Source organism: Durotheca rogersii (genome assembly GCF_024521655.1).
Source record: "Durotheca rogersii strain YMJ 92031201 chromosome Unknown GGS23scaffold_6, whole genome shotgun sequence".
Taxonomy (NCBI): Eukaryota; Fungi; Ascomycota; class Sordariomycetes; order Xylariales; family Xylariaceae; genus Durotheca; species Durotheca rogersii.
Window position 1 is genome coordinate 410,025 of NW_026251237.1, and position 26,100 is coordinate 436,124.

A 26,100-nucleotide genomic window follows, 5' to 3' on the forward strand; every position below is an offset into this window, starting at 1 on the left:
AAGATTGGTCTGGATCAGCAGCAGGCAAAGCGGTACGTGTGGTGTATGGAGAAGATAGGGCGAGGAGAATTAAGAAGAGGTTATGATAGGGCAGTCGGATGGAAGTGATCGGGATTGGGCGCCATACACAAGAGGTAGTAACTAGGCGCAAGACACCTACGTCAGGTATGTACGGACGGATGTAGCATGTATCGAGGCAGGGAAGACGATTATAGGTGAAGTTACCAAGTCAGGACCAGGCCAAGCCAGACCGGCCAGGGAGGGAGACAGAGCGCGTGGGCGACGAGTGAGGGAGGGAGAGGGCCGTTCGAGGGCGGGGAGGGGGAGGGAGGCGAGAGGGATGGACGGAGAGTTGAGCGAGAGAGAGTGTTGTGTGTGTATGTGTGTATGTGCGCCTATGCGTGCGCGCGCACAGGGAGCAACTCGAGCCGGACTCACCTACTGTACGTAGCGTAGGTATGTTGCGGATGGACGTATTTAGGAGCGCATTCGGTGCTCGTCGTGAAATACAGAGGGTTACTCAGGTCGAGGGGGAGGGAGGGAGAGACGCCGTGGGTGTCTATGATGTCCACACGTAGCCCTGATAGTGGCACCGCGAGAAAAGCGAACGTTGCGAGAGCTGCTGCGACCTGGAAGCGGTTTAGGGTGACTGGCTGAAAAAATCGTGGGGCGTGAGTGATGCAACGCAACGGCTTGGAGATGAGATGAGAACGAGGGGATGGTGGAAAAGGGCGAGTGAGAGGTGCGGAAGGGGTGGGGAGAGGGCCGGTGTTGATGTTGGGTGGGGAGAAATTGGAAGCCGGTCAATCAATTGGCGAGAGACGAGTCTAAGGGATGGGAACGGGAGGAACCTGTTAGAGGTGCTGCTAACCGCCAACCCCGGGTAGCCGACCGAGGACAGGTACTGCGCATGTATGAGTACATCGGGACCGCCTCCACGAAGCTGGACGATTGGCTTGTGGAGGGAAGCAGACGGGGAGAGGCCGTGCCCAGCAAGTCGGGGTCGGGTAGACTGGAACATCTAGGTACAATACCCAGGTACGCAGGTAGTACCTAGGAGGTAGGTCCATACTGCACAATAGAGACCTAACGTGCCAGTAAGGTACACCCAGCAGGGCATACAGATGTACCCTATAAATGGGGGTCTTATGTGCCGAAGCCCAGTTCACCAGTGCCAAGTGGGGGAGGGGGCTTAAGGCCCACGTAGGGAGGCTACGTACCCTACCTACCTCCTACCTCCTGTACACGTAGATGAGGTTCCTATGAGTAGAATCAATACCAAAGGGTTAGGTACCCAAGAGGCAGCCAAGGTAGATACCTAACATACATAGGTACATAAGGTCCCAGTTATCTACCTAGCCACCGGGAAGGTTGTGATGTAATGTCTCAGCTGCGATGTTAGACAGATACATGCCGTAGCCGACCTTGGGATGGGGTCGGTTCCATCCGGGTTGGTGTCTGACTGGGAGGAGGTAATCTTACATGGAGGTCCGCAGAAGCAGAGGGAGGGAGAGCTCTATTACTCCGCTGGGACCTACGTCAGGTACCCATTACTACGTGCCTACTTACCTAGCAGTGGATATCAGTAGGTGCCGCACAGATACAATGCCTTCCATAGTACGCACCTTTAAACCTCGTTTCGTCGATCGGTACCGAATGCAAAACCTGTCAACAGCCATCGAAACCAACCCTCTGCATGTGTGCATCGCTTCCGCCCCTTGGCCATCTAGCAACTGGCCCCAGAGCTGTGAGAAAGGGCCGCGGAGGAGAACCCGAAGGGGTTGCAGATGAGTTGCGCCAGCTTATCGATCACACCATGTGGCGATCACATTGCACCCCTCCCCCGCGTATACACAGCCTATGTGCCTTACGATGATGGGCGGCTTTCGGGGGCCTTCTCTGAGTGCCGCATCTTCGGGGTTATGAACTCAGAACAGGTAAGTATGTAAGGTACCCAGGTGTGTTGCCCTACCTAGGTACCTCTATGTAAGGTACCTACCGCCTACCTGACGGTGTATGTAGGAGGCATCATGCTGCCAATAAAGGTGCGTAAGGCCCACGCAATGCTACCTGCCTCTCACTGAGTTCCCTACTGATACCTCTTAGCTCTCAGGATGCCCTACGCAGGTAGGAGGTAGGTATCTAGGTAAGGTATCTACGTGTACCTACCTAACCTACCGCTCACCTAGAATATTGGTGTGAGAAACGATGCTATTAGTAATGGCCCCGGGTAACTGGATCCATTTGTAATCCGGCAACCCGCGAAGGAGGCCTGTCCCGCCTAGAGATATAAAGGGGGAGAGGGTGGCCTCCCTCCGATGGTGCTGGTTTCGAGGCTACGCGCTTAGATTTCGACCCAGCATTTCGCTCTCGCCGACGCCGCGAACGATCGATGGTTGCGATCGTGCCAGATCCGTGAGATATTATACCACCGCCACCCCACGCCGGCCATGTCAGAAACGTTCGTCCCCGCTTTCCCGGACCGGGACCGGCCGCTCGTCAGCTACGGCCTCCCCTTCGTCCAATCGCTCCCGCGCCACGTCGACCACCTTTTCCACGCATCGAGAATCTACGTCATCAGCTCCCGATCCCTCGCCGCGAATACCACCTATCTCGATGGCCTGAAGGAGGCGCTGGGCGGCAAGCTCGCCGGGGTCAGGATTGGCATGAAGCCGCATTCTCACTGGTCTGAGATCCTGGAGGTTGTCGCGGAGGCGAAGAGGCACGATGCAGACCTGCTTGTCACGCTCGGAGCCGGGAGCCTGACGGATGCGGCCAAGATAATATCATTCGTACGCCGGCCCACCTCCACTACCTAGCTAGCAGCCTATACACGCCCTATAGGCCATAGCCAGGGGGGTTACGCTCGTGATGCTAAACGCTGTATGCGATTAGGCCCTGGCAAATGACGTCTCGACGCACGAGGGGCTTAGCGGCCTCCTCCCTGAGAGCCCGCAGAAACGCGACAATATCAAGCCGGCCACGGTGCCGATCGTGTGCATCCCCACCTCTCTCTCGGGCGGGGAGTACTCGTCCTTCGCCGGAGGCACCGACGATAGGACGGGACAGAAGCACATCTTTGCGGGCGAGGCTCTAAAACCCCCCGCATTGGTTATCCTCGACCCCGAGCTGACCACCACCACCCCCGATAAGGTCTGGTTGAGTACCGGCATCAAGGCCGTCGACCACTGCGTCGAAACCCTCTGCTCGCTCGGGAGCGACGACTTGGCCGATGCCGCCGCCAGGGACGGGCTTACTAAACTGATCCCAGGCCTCCTCAAGACCAAGCAGAACCCCAAGGACCTCGAAGCACGCCTAGAGACCCAACTCGGTGCCAAAGATGCCATGGCCGCGTGCAGTCGAGGTGTGCCGCTAGGGGCAAGCCGTAGGTCTATTTTGTGACTCCTTTTTCTTTCTCTTCGAAATGGCACGTATATCACTAACTCAAGGTGCCGTAGACGGTATCGGCCACCAGCTGGGTCCGGCAGGCGTAAGCCACGGAGAAACCAGCTGCATCCTCAACCCTGCGGTATGCAAGTACAATTACAAGAAGGGCGCCAATGTCGAGCGGCAAGACGCCATCGCGCAGCTGTTGTGGGACGAGCCGCAGGCTCGAGCGATCTTCAGCCAGAGAGGGCTGAATAAGGAGACCGCAGATCTCGGTGATCTCGTGGACGCTATCGTCCGCGCCCTCGACCTCCCGAGGACACTGAAAGAGTTTGGCATCGGCGAAGACAAGCTCGATGGCATCGCCGAGCGTAGCTTGCGCAATCGGTGGGTGCAGAGCAACCCGGCAGGTCTGGATAAGGACGGCGTGCTCGAGATCTTGAAAATGGTGCTCGGATAATATATGTTCGTAGTTGGCAGCACTCCATGGTACAGAAAAAGACGGAAGCAGAAACACCCTCCAAGAATGCCTACACTCCATGCTCAGAAGCCACATGCACAAATCCTACACCAAACCCGATTCTAGCGAATTTATAGTTGCCGCAAATGCACCCCGGTCCCGACCAAGATCCTGATAAGGTTCTGGCCGGGGCCTACTTCCTTAGACTATCAAGACGAGCCTGGAGGTCATCATCACCAGGGTCTCCGCCGCCGCCGCCGCCACCACCACCACTGGGCCCGCCGATAGCCTGGGCGACCCGGCTTTCGGTAACCTTGTCGGACTGGAGACCAGTCGGTGTCTCTCCAAACTGTGCTAGGGTTAAACAAGAGGGTTGACTGGCCTGGGGGAGGGAGGCGACTCACGGCTTGGTTCAGATCAACACCGATCTCCTCCAGGACCTGCTCTACCACTTCGTCACCCTCCTCTTCTAGACCCACGTCCATGGCGTCGTCTATGGCGTCGTCCATCATCTCCTGTCGCTGCTCCATTATATCATTCTCCCGTTCAAATTCCATGGCGATGCGTTGCAGTGCCGGTAGGTTCATCGACTTGTTCATGCTCCCTAGGGCCACGGTGGCTCCCTTCATGGCTTGCATCATCTGCTCGTTCGTTCGGTGGGTCTGTAGCATCTCTCCCGTCAGTACATGTAGCACGGTAGGAGATGATTCCCTAAGGGTGACTGACCTGTAGTCGCAGGGAGATCTTCTGCAGTTGGCTCCTCATTCCGTAAAACTTCTCGACGTATCTGTAGACAGGACCAGCAGACATCAGCCAGGCCCCTCAGCTAGATGTCGGCTGGGAGGGGTACGCGTGGTCTTACCTCCTCGTACGCACGAGGTCCTTCGCTTGGATTTTGGCCGCACCCATCTGTCCCTTTTGCGCACTCTGTTTGATCTGGCCGACGAGGGTCTTCTCCTGCTTCTCGAGTTTCACGCGGACTTGATCCAGCTCTCGGATCGCCTTGTCGAGCATTCGCTGGTTCTTGCGTAGACGCTCGGCGGGCGTCATACGCTTGCCGAAGGCCCATTCGAGGATCTAGCCATTGACCATCAGCACCTTAGAACCACCCAGCCACTTTGAGAAGCCGAGATGTCGTGGCTCACATTCATAGCTGTAGGGTTCGGTGCAATCGGCACAGGAGGAGGCTACACACGAGCACGCTGTCGACGTTCGGGGTGCCAACTATCGGGCTCAACTCGGCGTAGTCGGGTGAATGTGTGGATGCGGACAGAGGGTTTCCGGCCGAACGAGGGGTCTAAGGTGGTTGGAAATCTAGCGTCCAGGCTCGATCAGTTACGCGTCAGGGGTTATGCGAATTCTACGACAGGGAGCTCGCGATCGGGCGGGATTGCGCTCGATTGTGGTTGTCATCAGGAGAACATGTGCCAGCTTCGTCAACAGCGGTAATTGTAGTGTTAAAACAGGTTGCCTAGTAAGTCGAAGTTGAGACTCTGCCCCTTCCAATCACCTGGAGAGAAGGAGGCGCCAGGTGGCGATCGATTTCGCCGATAATGCGGTACCTATGTACATGTACCTCCTTATCGTCTGCCTGAGGACCCGCTTAAAGTCACCTGACGACGAGGAGGGTCTGCTTATGTAACAGAGTGTCTAGGCGGTTAGATGCCCGCTACCAGTAGAGGTACCTAAGGTAGTAGCTTACTACTTAGGTACCTGTACGATAAGATAGGTAGGTATTACCTTCTATGAGTATGGTGCCTGACGAAGAAGTACAGACGCCTTACCCTAGGAGGTAGGGTACGGAGGTGGGCACTGCACGTACACGTAGAAAGCTGAACAATTGATCGACCGATGGTGACTGAAGAATGCCACGTGACTGTGAGTTGGGTACCGAACACATTCCTTTCGTCGGGCACGGTCTGACCAGGTCAGGTCTGCGAGTCATTTGGTGGTTGCGCCGCGTACCTTCGCAAGGCCAAGCCCCAGCTTTTTCCCCCGATCTACACACAGGTACATAGAAATATGTACGTAATGGGCCGAACCCGCTAATATCAACTACCACGGCCAATCAACGTAGGCATTTCCACCTCAACGGACCGTCATTTTAGCCGGCCAAGGCGGGAAGAAAAGAGAGCTAGAAGAAAAAAAGACGGAGACGAGGAGAGGAAAAAAAGAGCTAGCCCACCACTACCACCACCGCCACTACCACTGGTCTCTTTACACCTCACCACCACTTCCATTACCACCTCACCTACCTGTCCCGCCCGACCCCAACATTCGATCGCCAAACCATCAGACCGACAAACAAACCCGACAGCTCGACGCGCGTACGCAATCACTCCTGCTCCCGTCGATCCCGACCCTGGGTTATGTCTACGGAATCGAGCCATTAAACCGCAGCCATGAGCCAGGACTACCTCCCCTCTAAGAAAGGGAAGGGTAAGTCCCGCGGGGGGCGAAACCGCGAGCGAGACCTCGAGCGGGACCTCTCGCCATCGCCATCCGCTCCCGAGAGGCCGGGCTACATGACCGTCGGCAACGGGTCGTCGCAACATGCCGCGAGACTGCAATCTCTTATTGACGATGACTCCGGCTACGGCGGTAGCATAGCCGGCGACGACTTCAGCTCCGCCTCCTCGAAGCGGCCTACCGGTACCCCTCGAACCGATCCTTCCGTATCGAGGGACATGCCGCTATCACGTCGGTCTTCCGGCGATCCCAGCACCGACCGCCGGAACCAGGCCGCCGCCGTCCATCAGCTGTGGTACAACCAGCATCGAGCGGCTCTCAATCGATCCATCAGCAAAGTCGTCGAGCTTCTCAAGACCCTCCAGGAGATCAACGTCACCTGGCCCGCACACTACCCCTCCGTCCAGCGAGCACAAGCATCCTCACCTGAACGATCGCCATTCTCGCGTCCGGGGCGGCAGCATAGTTTCCCTGTCGGCGGGAGCTCGCCTCCTCCACCCCCGCGACACTTGCGGCGGTCGGTGACGAACGTCGATGACTACGTCGCTGCCGAGTCTAGCCGAGATGCCGAAAACAAGAGTGCGGCCGAGAGCCCCCGATTAGTCACCCCACAAATTGCCCAGGAGTTTTCTATCCTCAAGTTAGACCTCAAGCTCGGCGCCTTGCACCAGGTCGAGCTTGTCCATTCCCTCGAGAAGGGCTCCGTCGCTGCATTGCTCGATGGGAAGATCAGCTCGAGCATCAAGCACTTGCTCTTGCTGCGCGAGAGAATCGAGGACACCTCCAGCAAGGTCCTGGTGACCGGAGACCTTAACGCCGGAAAGTCGACATTCTGCAATGCTCTATTGCGGCGCAAGGTCCTGCCGGAGGACCAGCAGCCATGCACGAGCATCTTCTGCGAGGTCCTCGACGCGAGGGAGAACGCCGGCGTTGAGGAAGTCCACGCCGTCCACAGGGACACGGTGTACAACCGACACGACGAATCAACCTACGATGTCTTTTCCCTGCGCGAGCTTGAAATGATCGTGCTCGAAAATGAAACCTACATCCAGTGCAAGGTTTATATCAAGGATGTGCGGACGATTGACGAGTCGCTACTCAACAACGGCGTAGTAGACATTGCGTTGATCGACGCCCCCGGGCTCAACTCCGACACGACAAAGACGACGGCGGTGTTCGCGCGGCAGGAGGAGATAGATGTCGTTGTTTTTGTGGTCTCCGCTGCCAACCACTTCACTCAATCCGCCACGGAGTTTATCCGGGCCGCGGCAGCGGAGAAAGCCTACATCTTTATGGTCGTTAACGGTTATGATATGATCAGAGACAAGGAACGTTGCCAGAAGATGATACTGGATCAGGTTTATGGCCTTAGCCCCCGCACCTTCAAGGAGTCTAGCGAACTTGTCCACTTCGTATCCAGCAATGCCATTCCGACTGTGCCGTCCCCCTCGAGCGGCCCGGATGGCGGTGGCGATGATCCCAGCGACGATCCCAAAGGGAAGGGCAAGGAGAAGGAAAAAGTTCGGGACTTCGAGAAACTAGAACAGTCCCTCAGGCGATTCGTCCTCGAAAAGCGAGCGCGGTCTAAGCTTGCCCCGGCGAAGACATATCTCCTCAACATCCTCAATGACCTGAACGTTCTTGCTACCGTCAATTCTGACGTAGCCCAATTCGAACTAGATAGGGTGACGAATGACCTTCGCGAGATCGAGCCGCTTCTCGAGTCTTCTAAGAAGGCAAAGGCTGAAGTCAGTGATGACGTTGACAAAAACATCGAGGAGACTTGCAAGGAAATATATGAGCACACCCGGACTAGCCTCAACTCGGTGATCGCTAGCGCTGGCGATGGGGATCTCGGCATCCCTTATCCAGGACTGTTTCAGGCCTTCCAGTATGCTGAGGACATAAAGGAAGCGATACTATCCGAGATCTCAGAATCGGTGACGTCCTGCGAGGACTATGCCCGAACAAAGACCGTGAGCGGAGTGAATATCATCAAGCAGCTTGGAATCCTGCACCTCGGCGACGAATATAATGACCTCAACTTCCGCTCCGATGTCATGTTCCGCAGGCGGCGTGACGTGTTGGCGAAGCAGGTCGACATACCTACTGAGTTCTGGGACTTTGTCGACTGGTCTTCGCTCATCCAGCGCCAAGAGAAGGTCGCCGGCACCGGCATGGCCTTGACCGTCGCCACTGCCATCGGTGGGCGCCTACTCGGGGGTATGGGATGGATGGACCATACCGTCACCGCGATGAAGCTTATCGGGAACGACAATCTGCGAAAGCTGATCATCCCCGGCGTAGTTCTAGCAGGTATGTTTCCATTACGATGTGCTGCTCCTGAGCGGGCGCTGACCCTTCTTGTCTCTAGTCGTCTCAGCTACGGCCTATGTGATTCAACAGATCCCACATTCGCTTCCTCACCGCTTGTCCGAAAAGATATCGATGAGGCTAGCTGCAATCGATTACGTCCACACCAACAGCACCCGTATATCGAGCTCCGTGCGCAAGGTTCTCCGCTACCCCGCTGACAATCTTCGAGTTGGTTTGGCGCGCTCGGTAGAACAACTCGACTCGCGCCGGGAGGAGACGCTCAAGGTTCGCGGTGAAAGCGAGGTGGCGCTTAAGTACTTTGGAAATCTCGTACGAGAAAGTTCCCATCAGCGAAGCCTGGTTGAGGACATCGATCTTGACGCGCACCCTCAAGGCTCCTCTGGTATGAACATTGCGTAGACTACGTACTCACGAAAAGGAGAAGAAAAAAGACGTGGCATGGAGAGGCGTTTAGGGAAGCAGGCCCGGAATCAACGACATTATTCCATTTGTTCTCGAACTCGATCGTCGTAACCTTTAGATGTTCATGATGGATGACGAAAAAAAAAAGAAAAAGACTCGTGCGAAGAGCAACGTAGAATGGCAAGTGAAGTTGCACAGACAGGAAAAAGCTCTACTCTCCCACATGACCTATACATTGCACCCCCTTCCCAATTCCGTGTACCTAGTCCATAGTCTTCCTAGCATGCGAACCAGATATTTGTTACAAGTCCCTGTACCGATATCCGTACGCTAGTGATTATGTGCTCCTAGGCCAACGCTTCGAAGACGAAAGATATATCAAGTTGGTTCCATGTATATATGTAATAGACCTATAGAGGTATGTTCATGGGTTACCTGCCTACTCACCATGCTATGCATGCCCAACTTACAGGAACGATTCAGGGGTGATCGACACTCGAGCCCTGTCTACATATATTGATAGATATGCAAATGGCTAGGAATAATATGCATGTATACCGTCTACCTTGATGTATAGGTAGGCAGGTATGCTTGCCGCTCTTTGATGGGCATCGAAATGAAGATATATAACACCCAGCACCGAAGGAAGAATATCAGCTGATTAGTGGCCCTATGTGCGCCGTATGTACCTAGATATATCGTCCCAAATAGGCCAGCATAACCGGTTAGAGTATTATTATTCGTGTTAACTTATTGTTTATCGAATCGTTCACCGTTCGATTTATTGAATCCGGTGGAAGGGGATAAGAGTAGGGGGGAGAGAGAGAGATTCGGCCAAATACTACGAGACAGTAGCATCACAATTCCGTGAGGTTGGATCGCTTTGCCATTGATAGGACCCCTTGCCACAGATCACCGCACAAATGCCTATCTGCGAGTGGGTCTATGACGACCGGTGTTGCTGTCGCTGGGCATTGCTATGACCTGTTCCGTGGATATATGTGTGGGTGCGTCGCACCGCAGTAGTAGTCAAGGAGACGACGCATGTCTGCTACCAACACAACTTTTGACGATCCGAGCAGGCAGGGCTGGTAGGTAGGCATCAGAATGAAGCTGCAGGTCCAATGTACTCTGCCCAATCGCGTCAGACTCGCTTAGCCGTCTGGCCAATGCCACCAGTTGCCTTCGCCGCCGCTCCCACGACGGCTCGTCATTAATGCATGTTGGACGACCTTGGGATGATCCAGACCAGCCAAGTGAACGAGCCGCAGAATTAAGCACAGGCCCGCACAACGGCTGGCCTGCACATTCGGTCCGCTGTTCCATCGAGGAGAAAGCGGTGCGGCCCGTGGCGAATTCGGCCCAAGGGGGAAAGGGTTAATGGCGGACAGAAATTTTCGTGGGATCGGAGATGAGATGTTACCTAGACTCACATTTGTCCCATATACTGAGGAGAGAGGAGCGAGTTTGGTACTCGTATGGAATAAAATGAGTGTAACATTTCACCGTATACACAAACCACCAGCTCTTGGATAGCATCGCCTTCCAGAGCTCACAACGTAAGTTGACCCATCTTCGCTCTACTCCAATACCCACGCATATTACCGAAATTAGCAGTCTGCACGACTCTGCACGAACGTTTCTAGAAAGGCGATCAGTCCCATCCACGCGTCGAAGGACGAGAGCGTACGACTCTACGTAACCCAGCTTTCCGTCCCGCAGAAGGCTGTTTCAGGTCCAAGGGGAGGCAGAGGCGTAGTAGTAGATAATAGGAGAGGCAATCCAGACTTGCCACACGGCGCTCCACGGTCTCAGGGGAAAGGGAGTCTAAGATAGGGGCAACACGTAATAGAAGAGGCCCTCGCGAGGAGAATGGCAGAAGTGTTCGTGGTGGGCCTTTGATCAACCTGATGAGTAATATAGAGGACAAAAAGATCTCCGAGATAGCAGATCCCTGTGTACCCCTGTAGCAATATGAGCAAGTTCGTCATCGTCACCACCGTCGTCGCCATCGTATTGTTATCATCATTATTCTCCGCGGCGTGGGTACTGTCTGCTCTGGTACGCGGTTATCACCGTCGGCCAGGAGAAAAAAAAAAAAGGAGGTGAGAGGGGGAGAGAAACATGTTCTCTCAATCTCCCTCGGACTTTTTGCATGCAAGTCTGCTGCTGCCTGGCGAAGATCGGCAGGTTCTCGGCTCCAGAAGAGACAGCACGCCGGGTTCTCAGAACAGCTCGCAGTTCGACGGGCGGAGCAGAGTAGCAGGCTGTTATTACGACTCTCGTCGTGATGCTTAGAAATGCCAGGCGAACAGTCCAAATGCACCCTGATAATATCTGTCAATATGGAGTGTGCGAGTTCCAACGCTCCTCAGATGAGTGAGGCAACCCTCGACGGGACGATGCCCTCACTCATGAATTTCGGAAGTAGGCAAAAATAAGGTGTAGCATTCTTCTGTGCGAGAAGACTGCTTTCCGAGGCTCGACTATACGTACGCACCGAGAATTCGAGAGTTATCGTCAGGCTTGGAGACGGCAGGAGGTATTATAGGTATATTATAGATTTAAATCATATCGATCTGAGAATCTTGATTTGCATGATCACTTGATCCTTATTCGTATATCCTAGCTTGGGGTAATATCATTGATATACCTTGATCTCACATTATTTTGTCCTTTCCTTCACCCCGATTCTGGCAGTATTAGTTATTTCTTGTTGCAGAATCTATTAGTCCAGAAAATAAATGTTCTGCCACCTTATTATTACGCACAAAAAAGAAAAAAGAATTTTTTTTCGGGCAAACTCCCTTCTTCACCTTCCTCCACCAATTCGTCTACAGGCATTTTTTTTTTCTCCCTGCCGCTGGCCACGTAGAAAATGTTCGGATATCTCCACACACACACGACACATACACATATGGAGATAAACATTTGTTGGCATGCATACACACTTGGAGCTCGCCGTCGGGAGCTAGCCAACTTTCTCCCTGTAGTTTTCCTTATCGTTGCTGTTGCTTTTAGCACAAAGGCCAAGAATCTCCCAGTGGCCCTCGATGGGTCTAGGCCACCAGTCGTCGGGTTTCGGCCATCCTAAGAAGTCTATGAGCAACTTCACATGCGCCGTTGTCGGATTGCCAACTCCCGAGTATAACGGCCCAATCCCCGGTCTTATTCCCACAAAATCATGATGGGGGAGGGCGGGCTCTGACGTATTATACGAACCTGGTCACACTCTTAGACTTAGGCTATGCATTAGTATCGCGCTCTTGGTAGCGCTATCGAGATTCTATAGGCATCTTCTCGAGACTGAAAGAAACAAGCCACAAAACGACAATATAGTAAGCAGACGTTTCCGACGGAGAGGGAGAGGGCTCGTAAAGTGCTGGCCTATATGTTGGAGAGTGTGGTATGTTAGCCGCTTGCCGTTTGGTTCCTTCCTGCGGTCATCATGGGGACTATGGAGAAGACTTCCGGGCCTGGGCCGTGGGGTGAACTCTGGGAGCGAGGATCCGAACCGTTTCCTTTCTCTTTCTCTCTGCCTTTCTCGAGGAGAGGCCGCCCCTCACATGCTGATCCGGTTCTCGTCTGCACTTTAGTAGTTAGCCCGCACACCAAACCTAGTGGATGTTCAGCTCCCTATAATAACGCACTCGATCTGCAGTCCTAGGTAGGCTAACAACGCCAGCAGTTCACGAAGACGGCTGAGTAGGATCGGGGGAATCGCATCATCGGCTATGCGCCATTGGTCACATCACCTTACTACTGCCCCTCCGACATGGTGTCCCACACATCTGGGGTATATTGACGAGAACGGGCTCGCAGCCGTGTGTGGGTAAGGCATTGCTACTTACGGAGGACGTCACATACTAATGTGTATCTGAGCCAGGGTTGACGCGTTAGCTTTTTACCTATATGGAGAACGCAGCACGGCCAATTCTGAAATCGGACAGGCTCTCGACGACTCGTGACTTGATAAGATCCTTGCTCGGAGAAGGTATAATAGAGATAGACGGCGGGGGGGCGTCGAGCCCGTCCCAAGTCCCTACGCGACTTCAGCTGTCTTGGTTCCTCTTTTCGTCTTCTTTTGCACACCACAAGATTACGTGCCTCGAACCACGTAGGTTTGCCTGAGCCGATATCCACAGGCTTGCCACATGGTGGACGTATTAGCTACCTGGCCTGGATCGGAGTATGTTCCCCTCTTGCAGCAATTGACACCCCTACACGGCGCCGCGACATCCCTACGACCCCGAGATATTAATAAACACGAGTCGAGTCGACGGTTAGGACCTACATGTATGCACGTATTGTAGGTTACATACTCAATGGAGACGGAGAGATGGACCCATACATATATAGATACATACGTATACTATGCGCAGGCATACGAAATCCGTATGGTATGCATGCCTTGCAACGGCGTGATTCGAACCAGGGACCCATTCCATCGGCATCCATGCAACCTCGCTTGTTGGTCTGGTCTGCTTGATGAGAGAACATGCCGGGTCGGCAAACCCCCTCTTTCGTCCCATCCTGTGCCTTGGGAACAGGGACAACCCAGGCACACAACCATGCATGTGAGCGAAGATTTCTGCTACGACGTAGCGTATAGTAGCGTAACGCATCGACAAAACCCGGCCCGGCCCGGTCCTGGACGACCTCGAATTCGGACCACAGCATCGGTAGCGGACGACGCGCTCGGCCAGGAAGGATTGCTTTGGCCAGGTTGGATCAGGGATTGCACGGCGAGCGTGAGATTGCGCCGCGCGGGTGCAACCGTACGTCGAATAAGCAATATGTCAGATATCAGATTGCGAAGCCCACACTAGAATGCTAGGCGCGTCTATGCGCACGTACGCACATAATATTATACATACATACTCACACATGCGTACGCGCATGAAGCGTGGTGGGCGCGACGGGGAGACGGGGAGACGAGTAGGGGAGTCAGCCGGGTTGCTCGCAACAAAGAAGTCAGATCACTCTGCGTCTGTTGGTGCTACCCTTGCAATTCTCTTCTCTCTGTTTCTCTCAATCTTCTTTCGCTTCCGCCCCTGCCAGGCCCCAGACTGGATCGCAACTTGATACCGAGGACCCGCTCGACGGCAAGAGACGAAGAAGAGCTAGGCAGAAGAGAGAGAGAGCGCGCGCGAGGCAAGGAAGTAGATGCCCCCTACCTACCTACACGGATACATACATGTGATGAACATGGTTTGTGGCATGAGGAAATGGTACGTGGCGCGCTTATGAATGGAATCAAAGCGCACTCCCCACACCGGGCGATCCGTTCTTCCTTTTGGACTAGGGATAAGCCACGTGGGCTTCGCCTCCGACACTCACATATGTGCGGGCGGACATTCTCATGAAACACGCGGAGCCCATTACAGATGTGTGTACGTGTATGTGTGCGTAGAGAATGGGGACCGGCTCGCTAGTCTGCATTATTATTGTTACCTACATATTATACTATCATGACATTAAGTACGAAGGGAATCCGGGTATCGAACGGGGGGATGGGGGGAAGACCAAGGGAAAGGGGCCGTGTGTCGGCATGCATATGTAGGTATCCGTACACGTTCGTGTATAGTACACGGACAATGGGACTAGTCTAGGAAGGTGAGCGAGGAACCGGAGGGGAAAAGCCGGAGGAGGGAGAGGACAACGAGGACGAGGACGAGGCCAACAAGGAGGAGTAGGGGGAGGGTCCCGTCAGGGGGCAGGCGGGGCTTCAAAAAAATCTCGTTCCCATTTATTAAAAAAAAAAAAAAGATGTGCCATAATATATTTTTCTAAACGGCGGTGTAAACAAGAAGGAAAAATAGATAGTCTGAAAAAAGAGAGCCGCACGACCCAATCCGATCCCGATGCCTAGTATTCCCGTCCACACATTCCATGTATACACCAGACATATCCTAGACCAAAGTATGCGGGGGTGTGAAACTAAATGTGTAAATGTGACAATGTGACAATGTGAGGGGCGGAGAGAGAGGAAGAGTGAGCCGTAACAATGTGTTGTGGTACGGGTGTGTTCGTGTAGTAGATGGATGCAGAGTAGTATGTTAGAGAAAACGCGAAAAGAGTGTAAACAATGCCGATGCTGATGCCGATGGTAACGATGTTGTGCACATTTCCTCCTCGTCCTTCCCAGTCCAACTCCGTACGCCCCCCCGCGCTTCCCTGTCCTCGCTTGCTCTCTCTCTGAACGTCTCCCTCCTTGCTCCCCCCGCGCGGTCATAGCACGATCTCGAGCGACCCGTCCTCACGTACGCACTTCGCCATCCCGTACCGCTGCGACTCGAGGCTCCACTGCAGCACGCCCGTGGTGAAGTACCGACACCACCGGACGAAGCGGCGCGCGTCTTCGTTGACTTTGGCGTCGCCCGCCGTCTCGGCGTCGAGCGCTGCCGCCGCCGTCTCAAACCCCCGCATCGACCCCCGCAGCGTCTCCTCGATCTGCCGGGTCACCGTGTCGAGGTTCTGCGTCTCCGGACTGCAGTTCTTGTACATCACCGGTACGAGGTTGAAGAGCGAGCCTTGGGCCTATTCGTAGCAGTCAGTAAAAAAAAAAAGATCCGCTGGCGAGGGGAGAGAAGGGGCCGGGGGGGGGGCCGGGAAAACTTACGATCTCCTTCTGTACCGAGTAGATGTCGTTGAGGATGAGACATATCAGCACGGTCTCCTTCCATAGCTCCTTCATGGCCGCACAGTCCATTATGGACTCGGGAAGCCTTATCTTGAGCATGGAGCTAGTGGGGAAGCGGCAGCGTTAGCAGGCGGATGCGCATGATGAAGTACGGTACTATAGGGAGGGGGTGCCACCACCAGGATCAGGGGTATGAACCATCTCACTTACTCCGTAATGGCTATCTGGGGGGCGCATCCAACCGATCCGGAGCGGATCTCGAGGTACCTGGCCACGGTCGGGATGGCCCCTCGCATGCGTAAGCTGTGCTCAACGCCGACGTTGATCATGAAGTTCTCGAGCTCGCGGTAGAAGCGCTCGCGCTGGAGCTTGTCCGTAGTCGGGCGCATCCCGCTGCCTACGTCGACGAACAGGTCCATGTTGCTGCGCAGCACCAGGCTGCCCGAGAGGTCCAGCGCGCCCTCCTCGTTGCCCGGCACGAGGCCGAGCAGGTTGCGGATCACGTCCAGCGACTTCTGGTAGTAAGCCCGCGCGAGCTCCTCGTCCGTCGACACCTCGGTATCGCCAGCGTCCACCTCGTCATCCCAGCTTCAGCGCGCAAAGAATCTAGAGTCAGCCGTGGGTGTTCTGCTAGCGTGGTTTTTGGATACAAGACGTGACAGGGAGTTTAGAAGGAGAGGGAGAGAGGAATAAAAGTGACGGAGACGCTTGCCGAGGATGGTGAAAAAGAGTCGAGGTACTTACACAAAAATCCACACCGAGTAGGCTGTGGCTATTACGAGCTCATCCCACTCTGAGTCGGGGTACCAGCTGTGATCGCTCGAGGTTAGCGAGAGGGGGTTTCCCTGCGAGACTCGAAGGAGCGCGAGAACTTACAGGGAGAGGAGGCGGGCGAAGTCTGCGCGCTTCAGGGCCTTGAGCTTCCTCTCGTCTGTCGTGATCCTCTCCAGCATCTCGTTGACGAGGATCTCGAGGCGCTCAGCGTGCGGGCTCGCAGCCATCGGCCAGTCGGCAAAGATCTTCCATAGGTCCGGGAGGTGGAACGTCTGGCCGTGGAGCTGAGTAGCCAAAGTTAGGGCCTCGCCGCAGAGGCCTTGTTGGTCGCTGGGTTGGGTCTCCTCGGGAGGGGGGAGGGGGGAAGCAGCTTTAGTAGGTCTGGAGGAGAGGAACATAGACAGGAGCTTGGAGCGTAACCGCCGCGTCAGCCCGAGAAGGGTTTCCATCTTCCTGGACTCCATGGTTCCGTGTGTGAAGGTAGGCAGTATATGCGAGTTTCTTTGCGGTGTTTCGGCCCGGGTTTGACTTCGGAGTGCTCTGGCTTATCACGATTGCCGGTATGGGACGGGATAGGAGAGTCTAGGGAGAGAGGAGGGAGGAGGGAGGTTGTCTTGGATGGGAGCTAGACGGACGGTGCTACTCGGTATGTATACTTAGACCTCGCCCCCTTTTTATACTTGGACGGAACAGTCGATGGAGCGGGTGGTAGATGAGGTCAACCAACCCGTTGGCTGAGACTGTTGGATCGAGAGGATGGCTTGATTGCAGTTGCATGCTGGGTAATAGCAACGGATTGCTATCAATCACAATACACGAAACTGCATATCACCAGGCGCAAAGGCCGAAGGGTCACGACCACATGACGCAGTATCAAGTCCCGAAACAGTAAGTTTCTACGCCACTCCCCTAGAATAAAGAGGCTTATTACGTGTGATCGACTAGATGAAAAGGAATGCTTAAGATAAGTAGCGCAGATGTGTGTAAGATCTGGTTCGTGAGGAGCCTCTCGGGGTGGGTTTGGTGTGACGGCCCGCAGGATTTCGCAAGCTATTACTTCCGTTATTTGTTTAGCGACAGGCATTATTGGATGCCGTCGTGATGGGTAACTCACGAGGGCTCTCTATTGGGCCTGTCGCCTGCTTCGGCTGGGAGTTATGTATGTTGGTTACACGTCTTCTGCTTCCTCGCATTTCGTGGGTTTTCTGCAACGGTGTAAGTCGTATGAATAAGATTGGCGACCAGAGCTCACGTTAGAACGGTTGTGGAACGGCATGTTTATGCTAGCGTTGGCCGTGGACATCGTCCGACATAGGCAATGGGGACGTTGGCTCGCTTCTTTTCTTCTTTCTTTCTTTCTCCCGGTTCTTCCCTTTTTCTTTCTGGGAGGGGTTCTCGCTCTGGTTCTCCCTTCCCACCTCACCCGATGGCGGAGTCTTCCAGGGTCGAAAGGAATGGAAGACGCGCGAGAACCTCCACTTCTTCCAGACTACTACGTATTACCAACCGCTGTTACGTCGCGGTACCTGCGGGCCGCCAGGGTGTTGGGATCCGCCAAGTTGGACGGCTACGAGAAGCAGAGAAGGAGAGAGAGAGAGGAGAGAGAGGGGAGGCTTGGGAGAGATCATCGGTCGCCAACAACACAGCAGATCAACTAGCTTCATCGGTCATGGGTTAGAAAACGCACATTGCGTGGTATGGGACTACTAACTAGTATAGTACCGTTGATGCCTCTCGGGACGAGTCTAGCCTAAGCACATATTTGTGGAAGCGTAGATGTAGGCGTAGGGACCGGGAGTAATACGTAGGGAGGTAGCACTCGACGTCGAAAGACTGGCAAATAAGGTCGGCCCTGGTTCGTCGACTCTCCCTGGGTTGGCCCCAGCTAGCCCTGGCTGGCCGAATTGCCCGCATCACTTGGCTTGCATACTTCTGAACGCCGGGCTTAGATGCAACACGCGGTACCATAACGTGTGTAAATGCGTCACTTGTCCGGTCGTTGCTGTACGTATACACATGTAGCGTAGGCGGATGCATGCATGTCTACGTACATATACGTACGTTGCCTCCGAATCCGCCGGTGTCTATATCGAAACGTATGTAGGCTATCTATCTACCTTAGGTAGACAGGTCCTTGTACAGGGAAAGACATATCTCTATATAGATTGGTTTTGTGTGTGCAGGACATATATACAGAAGATAAAGAGAGAAGATAAATAGGAATTGCCGACCTGGTAATATCCGAGGCGCCGCGCGGGGGGCATGCCTACCCACGTCTCTGTAGAATATGTGACGGAAGATGGATTATGGACACCACCAACTATGTAGGCAGGCTGGCAAGTATGTATATGCAGACACCCAAGTCCATAGCGACATAGAGATATATAGGTATGTGGGAGACGTCGCTGCGGCGCTCAACATATGATTTGATTGGCAAAGTGACGACATTCTAATAAGCATATATCTTCTTATCTAAGAACGCGAGAAATTGGCGTATCGGCCTCTATCTGTAACACATTTCGCCATGTCTCAGCAGAGGAACATACTTATATGTGCGTCTCCGTACTCCACGCCTTAGGCGGCGTCTTATTACCCTACGCTATCCGCTCTATATATACCTACGTAGTTAGGCATACCCTTACAGACTTGGATGGACCTGGGTACGCTTAAGAAAAAAAGGAAAAAAGAAGAAAGAAGGGGGCAAAAAGGTATGTACAATACAATAATACACTAGGCATACGGCATTTATACATATACGTATGTACATGCATATATACGTGCGTGTATAATAGAAGATCATGCACATATCCAGATTGCTGATGCTCATATGTGCCGATGTTGTGGAGGGGAGACCTCTAAAGCCATGTGCGCACGTACATACGTAGATAGGTAAGCTGCTGCGGTCAGCGAGGGCATGCCGAGGTTAGGTGCCTAAGTTGTAACGTGGTCGATACCCTGCCCCGGCTAGCCCGGGCCTCACCACGACGGTTCCCTGCCCTGTCGACAAGGGCTCCCGGCGACTTACATAACAACCTCGGCCGGGGTTGTTTGATGATAACCGGGGCTTCGTGGGGTCCCGGATACTGCGGGATGAAGGTACCAATGGCAGAGCCCTTTGCGGCCCGAACTTTCGTCCTCGCCTAATTTCTCGTTAATCGTATCGCCTCCCGTTGGCAAAAGGACCTACAGCGGTATGTACCCGCCTCCGTGCCGTAGAGCGCGGGGAACGTTTCGTACAAGGCGCGGCGTCTTTCGGTGTGTCCTCGCCAACGGCATGTGGGACATGGGCATGTGTGAGTGGACACGACCATGTCTGTGTGTTCTGGGTTGTGTCCACACGTATGATACAGAGACTATTATAATCCCCTAATCCGGAAATCCTCTCACTTTGTCTCCCCCCCTACTCCCTACCCACTCTCTATCCACTACCACCTTACTAACTCATCTACCCATGTTGACCCCCCTAACCCGTCTCCGTATACGTGTGTATGCCTTCCGTAGATGTACATAGGTACCTACGAAAGGTAGGTGTGTATCCTACCTACGTATTACCTATTCCTATGCATGCATACGCCCGTCGATGGACTGTTTCTGGCTCCGAGAACGTATTGGCTGCGTACCTAGGTAGGGCATGGCCCTGGGCATGTACTATATGTAGATGCAGATGAGGTTCCAATGAGCGGCCTGCCCTAGCTGCTTGCCTTAAGGGGACTGGGTCCTGTCCCTAGGGTCGGCCTAAGGCTCCATCCCTAACCTAGGTAAGAAAGCCTACTGCACGTCGTGCTGCTTTAGGCTTCTAAATGCACCCGTCGTAGTAGTATTATATCTAGCAGCTCTACATATACGTACGCAGAGACACACGAAAAAAAACTATTGAGTAAAGCGAGACATAGATACCGTCCCGCGGCGAAGTGCTATCGGAACATCGGGAGATCATATGATGGTGTCTTAGGAAATGGGTTCCGATACCTTCAGTCAGAAGTCGTGCCGCCTCGTCCAGATGGGTAGGTAAGGTGGCAGGGCGGCCGCCTCTTTACGGCCGACTGGGGATGGGTAATGAAATATAGTCTCGGGGAAGCGATATAACTTGCCGGTGCTGGGTTGTGGACTGGGGTGCGGTGAGAGAAGGCCCCTGTTTCACCACGGCTGGACCTCCCAACTACTCATACCTTTACCTGGGTAGAATTGTGTAGAGAGGCATATGCACCTGTGAAATAACGGCATGAGGATATATAAGGCGCATACTCGTAGGTAAATATGTATGCACTTGTGTGTAAGCCTACCTCTCCAACCTGCTATGCAGTGATAGACGGATTAGGACATCCATATAGCCAACATACCTACCTCTATAATCTACCGTAATTGCATTTACGTACGTATTACGTAGAATATAGTGTACCGGAATAACTACCTAATATGGAGACGTGAGAATATACTCATAGGCACCCAAGGGGCAGCAAGCCGAAGGCGTGAGTAGTGGGTAGATACGTGTATATATTGTAGAACCGCACACATGCATATTGTTGAACCATACACATACGGGACGCGTCCGCGACGGAGGTTGACGACACCCATACTTGCCCGTAGGGACTCTACGCGTAGCCACAGGTACGGGTGATGCAATCTCTGGGGGGGCAATGAACCGCCACCAGAGGATCGCCACCAGAGGATCACGAGTACCTTGGTCCTCTTACCCAGGTACCCAAGGTAGTATCTTGGGATGGAATATTGAATAATTATAAGGCAATTCCGATAATAGGCCATCGCGAATGACGATGTAGGTATTGCTATCATTAATGCCATTATTATCACCATCAGTCTCATTATCGTCATCACCAATTTCACAGGCGTATATCCGCCGAGTCGCTGCCTGAGGCACGCAGACTGTGGTTTACATGGAGAGTAGTATAGTTGGTAATGTCCACATAATACACCGCCTAATGTACTCTATGCAGATATCCTGTGGATGAAAGGTACCCAGTAGGCACACCAGCACGTAGATAACACGTAGCAGGCATATAGATATATATATGTACTGCATATATGTGTCTAGGAGGTATGTATCCCCCACCTCATGCTCCTCCCGCCACTAGTGTAGAAATGCGGTTATCCCGATGTGCTGCCGCCGCGAAAGAAGAATATTATGTGATAAGCAGGGCATTGGCAGCTCGCGGCGGGTTAGCTGCCTATAGGATCGTTCCGGCGCGCCAGCCCGGACCTGGCCACCCGACCCATCTACATAACACCTTCGAACAACCCATGCCCGCCGCCACCGTCCCATCCCACCCACGCACCACACGGAGGCCACATGCCTCTCCCACCCTTTCCAGCCCACTGGACGCGGTAAGGGGCCGGGCGAATGCCACCGTCTCACCCGAGCGTACGTGGTAGATATGGGATGACCTGCAGGTGTGAATGCAGCTACACGGCGTGATGCCGTTGTTGTTGCACGTATGTACGCACAAATGTGTACGGGCCAATCCACATCGGCGCCAGGAGACGCTTCGCTCTGCTGGGCCCTTTCCAGGGTAAGGGTAGGGGCTTGGAGAGTCTGAACAGGCCCTGTCCGTGGCCGGGCATGGAGACCAGGGGGGGATATGGGAACTCGCTGTGTGGTGTTGACATCGCTTTGGGTCTCGAGAGGCTCCGCCGAGACACGAATCCCAGTGAGCACGTCCGTCTTTTCCCCCCATGCTGGGTGGCTACGTACCACGCCCTGCTCACCTGCTCAGCACTCTCGAGTCGCAACCCAGGCAGGTTTGTGGACGGCGGCTGCGACGGATGGCTTCCGCTAGCTGCTATGATGGGCGCCCTACGATTCGGCACGGGTCGATGACAATTCCCACAGCTAACGTCTGTGAACGCTCGTCAGATGTTTCAAAACACCAAGGGAAAAAAAATTCACTGCCTTTCCCCCCCCTTCTTCTCTCCTTCTTCTACTTCCTTTTCGCCTCCGTCACACCTCCGCAGACCTATTGTCTCCGGCCATGCTGAGGAAGAGTGGGAGGAACTTAAGGAACGATGAACAGGATCAAAGAGACACTAGCTAGACTAGCCCGTGTCGCTCGCGGCTCGCGCGACCCGTCGACCTCTTCTAGCCTGCGGCTAGACCGCGTTGGTCGGTCGAGCAGCTCGACGCTGGACTCGCGGGATAAGGTTCTCGTGCGTGCCGACGGTCGGGGCCCGCTCATCCTTTTCGACTCGACGCAAGATGGCGAAGATGGCACCGATATCGTCTTCGTCCACGGATTGTTTGGCAGCCGGTCGGGCAGCTGGACCAAAGGGGGCGTCTGCTACCCACGTGATTTTCTCGGGCAGGATATCCCGGGCGTCAGGATAATCGCGTGGGGATGGACCGGTGCCCTGAGCAGCAGCGGCACCTTCGCCGAACAGGCGGAGGCCTTGTTGACCGACATCACCCGCGTCCGCAGCGGCACAACTCGGCCCATCATCTTCGTCGGCCACGGTCTCGGCGGCCTTATCATCAAGGAGGCTCTCGTCACCGCCGCCATGTCGCGTATTTACGGTGCCCATGTCGAGCTTGGCAATGTGTACCCGCGGACGATCGGCTGTGTCTTCTTGGGCACGCCTCATGTCCGGAGCGGAAAGCGTTCTCTGGGCGAATGCATCGCCGCCACCGCTTTGCTCTCGCCTACCATGCCCAGCCCTCAACTTCTGCGATCATTCAAGGAGAGCGACAAGGCCTTCGAGAACCAGCACAGCACCTGGCTGATGATTTCGAGAGACACCAGAGTGGTGTGTATCCGAGAAAAGTTCCCCTCGACCATCGCGGCCTCCAGCGAGCTGATGAGGGACGTCGACGGCCTGGACCTGGGCAAGGGAGCGATGCAAATCATGGTCCCGAGAGAGTCGGCGGCCTACGATGGCTTCAACGTAACCAGGCACGAGATGGCGGCAAACCACCTTGACCTCGCGAGGTTCAAAAGCAGAGACGAGCCCGGATACTCGCAGATGATCACGTATGTCACCAAAACATCGTCCGGTCCGACGCCCGCCGAGATTGAGGCTCGGGAGCCTCGAAACCAAGGTATGTGCCCTGTGACGTCGTCGTGCGCCATGTGCGATTTGAGAATAACCGGCATTCAACATATGAAGAAATTCTTAACGCCCTTTATTTCGACACTATGACCGAACGCGAGTCGCGCATCGACCCAGCCTACGGTCAAACTTGCGAATGGGTGCTGTCGCCCAGTCTGTCTAATTTCCCTCAATTTCTCAAGTCTAAGGATCCTGTCCTAGTAAGTATTATTTCCTTTCCGCAACCTCTGTCTGCCCCGAGGCTCTCGCGTAAGCCAGGCCGTGGTGCGTTGTGACTCGCGCAACCCGCAATCGAGGCGAACGCATGCCGCGCTCCGTCCATCTTCGAGATATGCTACCGAGGGAAGTCATTAACTGTGTCCGTCTTAGTGGATCAGCGGTAACGCCGGTTCGGGCAAATCAACGCTCATGAAGCACATATGGAACTCGCCGAAGATGCAACAACTTCTCCTCGACGGGTGGGCGAGCGGGGGCGATTTACACAAGGCCTGCTTCTTCATGTTCGAAGGAGGCAACCGAATCCAGAAATCTTACGAAGGATTCCTCAGGAGTGTCCTGTACCAGATTTTGTCTACGAGGCGAGATCTCATCCGTGTTGCTTTCCCCAGCTTCTTTGACTGCCCTTGGCCGCCCCCGGTACTATTCACGAGCACCAATAACTTGAACCAGGGCTTCTACTCCCTCTTCGCTCACATGTCTCAGACCCTCCGTCTCTTCGTTTTCATCGACGGACTCGACGAATATCGTATCATGGAAAGGAAGGACCACTACGAGCAGAAGGAGTTGGACGTTACTTACGACAAAGACACTGGTGACGAGTCCTGGGGGTTAAGCAAGTGGGCCTCGGATTCGCACGTCGAAATCGCCAAGCTGGTAGTTAGTATGGCGAATAAGGATGTCATTAAGTTCGTTGTCACCTCCCGCGAGCTCCCTGTGTTTGACGAAGCATTCGCCGAGTTCCCCAGGATCAAGCTCCAGGATCACACCGAGCGGTCGATCACGCAGTACGTTGCAGGCCGACTCGAAGACGAAGCGCCGGGCCTGCCTGACAGCAAAAACCTCTGCAAGGAAGTGGCTCAAAAAAGTCGCGGCGATATACTGTGGGCAAGGTTAGCCATCGACATGGTGGTCGGCTGTAGTCTTCGCACCTTGAGAGCAACGCTTGATTCTCTACCGGCACATTTAGGTGGCCCTGACGGCTTGTACATGCGCATGCTGGAGAATCTGTCACCAGATCAGCAGCAGAGTGCGTCTAGGATTTTCCACCTCGTTCTTCGAGCGCAGCAGCCACCTACTTTGGTGACCCTCGCTCTTGCAGACGAGGGGTATTTACACGCTGCTACGCAGGATCTACGAATCGTCCACGACAACGCACGTCCTTACGACAACGCATCCATCCAACGTCTATCGGATAACATGCAACGCCGCTTGCATAGCTGCTGCGCCGGGCTCCTCGTTGCCGAGACTGGCCCATCGGCCAATGCTAATTCTACCGAGACAGGCCATCGGGTGGTTTTCGTACACCAAACTGCTAAGGAGTGGGTACGTCGTAAGGACATCTGGTTGCGGCTGCCGGGCTGCGCGCCTCTCGATACCGTCGAGCTCGATTTCTCGCTGCTGAGCGGATGCGCAAGGCACATAAAGGCCTTCGATGTGATGCGACCGCCCGTCCTGGCGTGGCCCAACTGGCGGTTCCGACCGGATGCTTGGTTGCTGATCGCGAACGCGCTGCGGTACGCCGAGAGGATTGACGGCGAGGTCTCCGACATAAAGAGATACTGCGAATTGCTGGACGAATTGGACAGCGCCTGCCAATCAGCCTGGGTCACGGCGCTCAAGAACCACAAGCCCCTTCACGAGGATCCCGACTGGTACGAGAGTAGGCTGCCGAGCTTCTGCCGGAAGCACTGGGCAAGCTACGAGCCGATGGACGCTGGCAAGCCGCCAAAGCGAAAGGACTTCCTGTCCCTCGCCATGCAGGCTAATCTTGTTCGATATGTTAGTGCGAAGTTGAAGCAGATGGACAAGGATAAGAGGGCCAAGAAGGCTCACGACCTGCTGCCGTACCTGGTCTGCCCCAAAGCCGAGGGCTTCAGCGCCTGCGCCAGTCTCAGCGGAGATTACCTCGATTTCCACCACGACATGCCGGACTCCCGATTTCTAGAAATTCTTTTCGACTCGGGCGCATCCCCGCGGGACGAAGACCGGATATTCCAGAAAGCCCTGAAGGCGGGGCGTCACTACTTCTCGCGGGGCAGCGTGACAATGACGCATCTTATGGAGACGTCGTCTAGCGCGCGGCTGATGGAGAACCGGCAGCGGTGGGTGGCGGCCATCAAGTCGATGCTGATGCACGGCGCAGACCCCAACGTCGAGATACAGGTTTCCAACGGGTCCGGAGAGAACCAATCGACGACGACGGTAGCGGCGGTGGACCTGATCCGGGAGACGCTCGAAGGCGAGCCCGAGTACGCAGTGGAGCTCGTCGAGATGGAAGCCCTGATGGGCAGAAGAGGGAGTGTCGGCATCGCCAGGTGAGGACGACAGCCATCGAGAATCCACGTGGAAA

The 26,100-nt window shown here is 54.5% G+C and overlaps 5 protein-coding genes across 5 annotated transcripts; 3 read left to right on the forward strand and 2 right to left on the reverse strand.

The window, feature by feature from the left end:
- Positions 1–2,450: 2,450 nt before the first annotated feature.
- On the forward strand, positions 2,451–3,847 carry GGS23DRAFT_604179 (putative Fe-containing alcohol dehydrogenase; the record flags this gene model as incomplete). The annotated part of the gene is made up of 3 exons (XM_051519573.1): positions 2,451–2,792; positions 2,896–3,385; positions 3,450–3,847. The coding sequence occupies 3 exons, from the start codon at positions 2,451–2,453 to the stop codon at positions 3,845–3,847; spliced, it is 1,230 nt and encodes a 409-aa protein (XP_051373265.1).
- A 48-nt stretch (positions 3,848–3,895) lies between these two features.
- On the reverse strand, positions 3,896–5,151 carry GGS23DRAFT_452867 (Snf7-domain-containing protein). The gene is made up of 5 exons (XM_051514029.1): positions 4,993–5,151; positions 4,710–4,924; positions 4,574–4,658; positions 4,252–4,509; positions 3,896–4,196 (listed from the first exon to the last, which is right to left on the reverse strand). Exons 1-5 carry the CDS (start codon positions 4,996–4,998, stop codon positions 4,041–4,043), a joined length of 720 nt encoding a protein of 239 aa, XP_051373266.1. The 5' UTR covers positions 4,999–5,151; the 3' UTR covers positions 3,896–4,040.
- Positions 5,152–5,916: 765 nt separating this feature from the next.
- Positions 5,917–9,793, forward strand: GGS23DRAFT_452894 (uncharacterized protein). The gene is made up of 2 exons (XM_051514030.1): positions 5,917–8,632; positions 8,691–9,793. Exons 1-2 carry the CDS (start codon positions 6,250–6,252, stop codon positions 9,050–9,052), a joined length of 2,745 nt encoding a protein of 914 aa, XP_051373267.1. The 5' UTR covers positions 5,917–6,249; the 3' UTR covers positions 9,053–9,793.
- Positions 9,794–14,853: 5,060 nt separating this feature from the next.
- GGS23DRAFT_452964 (terpenoid synthase) lies at positions 14,854–17,060 on the reverse strand. The gene is made up of 5 exons (XM_051514031.1): positions 16,575–17,060; positions 16,443–16,508; positions 15,909–16,286; positions 15,678–15,801; positions 14,854–15,595 (listed from the first exon to the last, which is right to left on the reverse strand). Exons 1-5 carry the CDS (start codon positions 16,934–16,936, stop codon positions 15,287–15,289), a joined length of 1,239 nt encoding a protein of 412 aa, XP_051373268.1. The 5' UTR covers positions 16,937–17,060; the 3' UTR covers positions 14,854–15,286.
- A 5,433-nt stretch (positions 17,061–22,493) lies between these two features.
- Positions 22,494–26,069, forward strand: GGS23DRAFT_604182 (uncharacterized protein; the record flags this gene model as incomplete). Its single annotated transcript, XM_051519574.1, has 3 exons — positions 22,494–23,520; positions 23,589–23,731; positions 23,901–26,069. The coding sequence occupies 3 exons, from the start codon at positions 22,494–22,496 to the stop codon at positions 26,067–26,069; spliced, it is 3,339 nt and encodes a 1,112-aa protein (XP_051373269.1).
- Between the last annotated feature and the right edge of the window lie 31 nt (positions 26,070–26,100).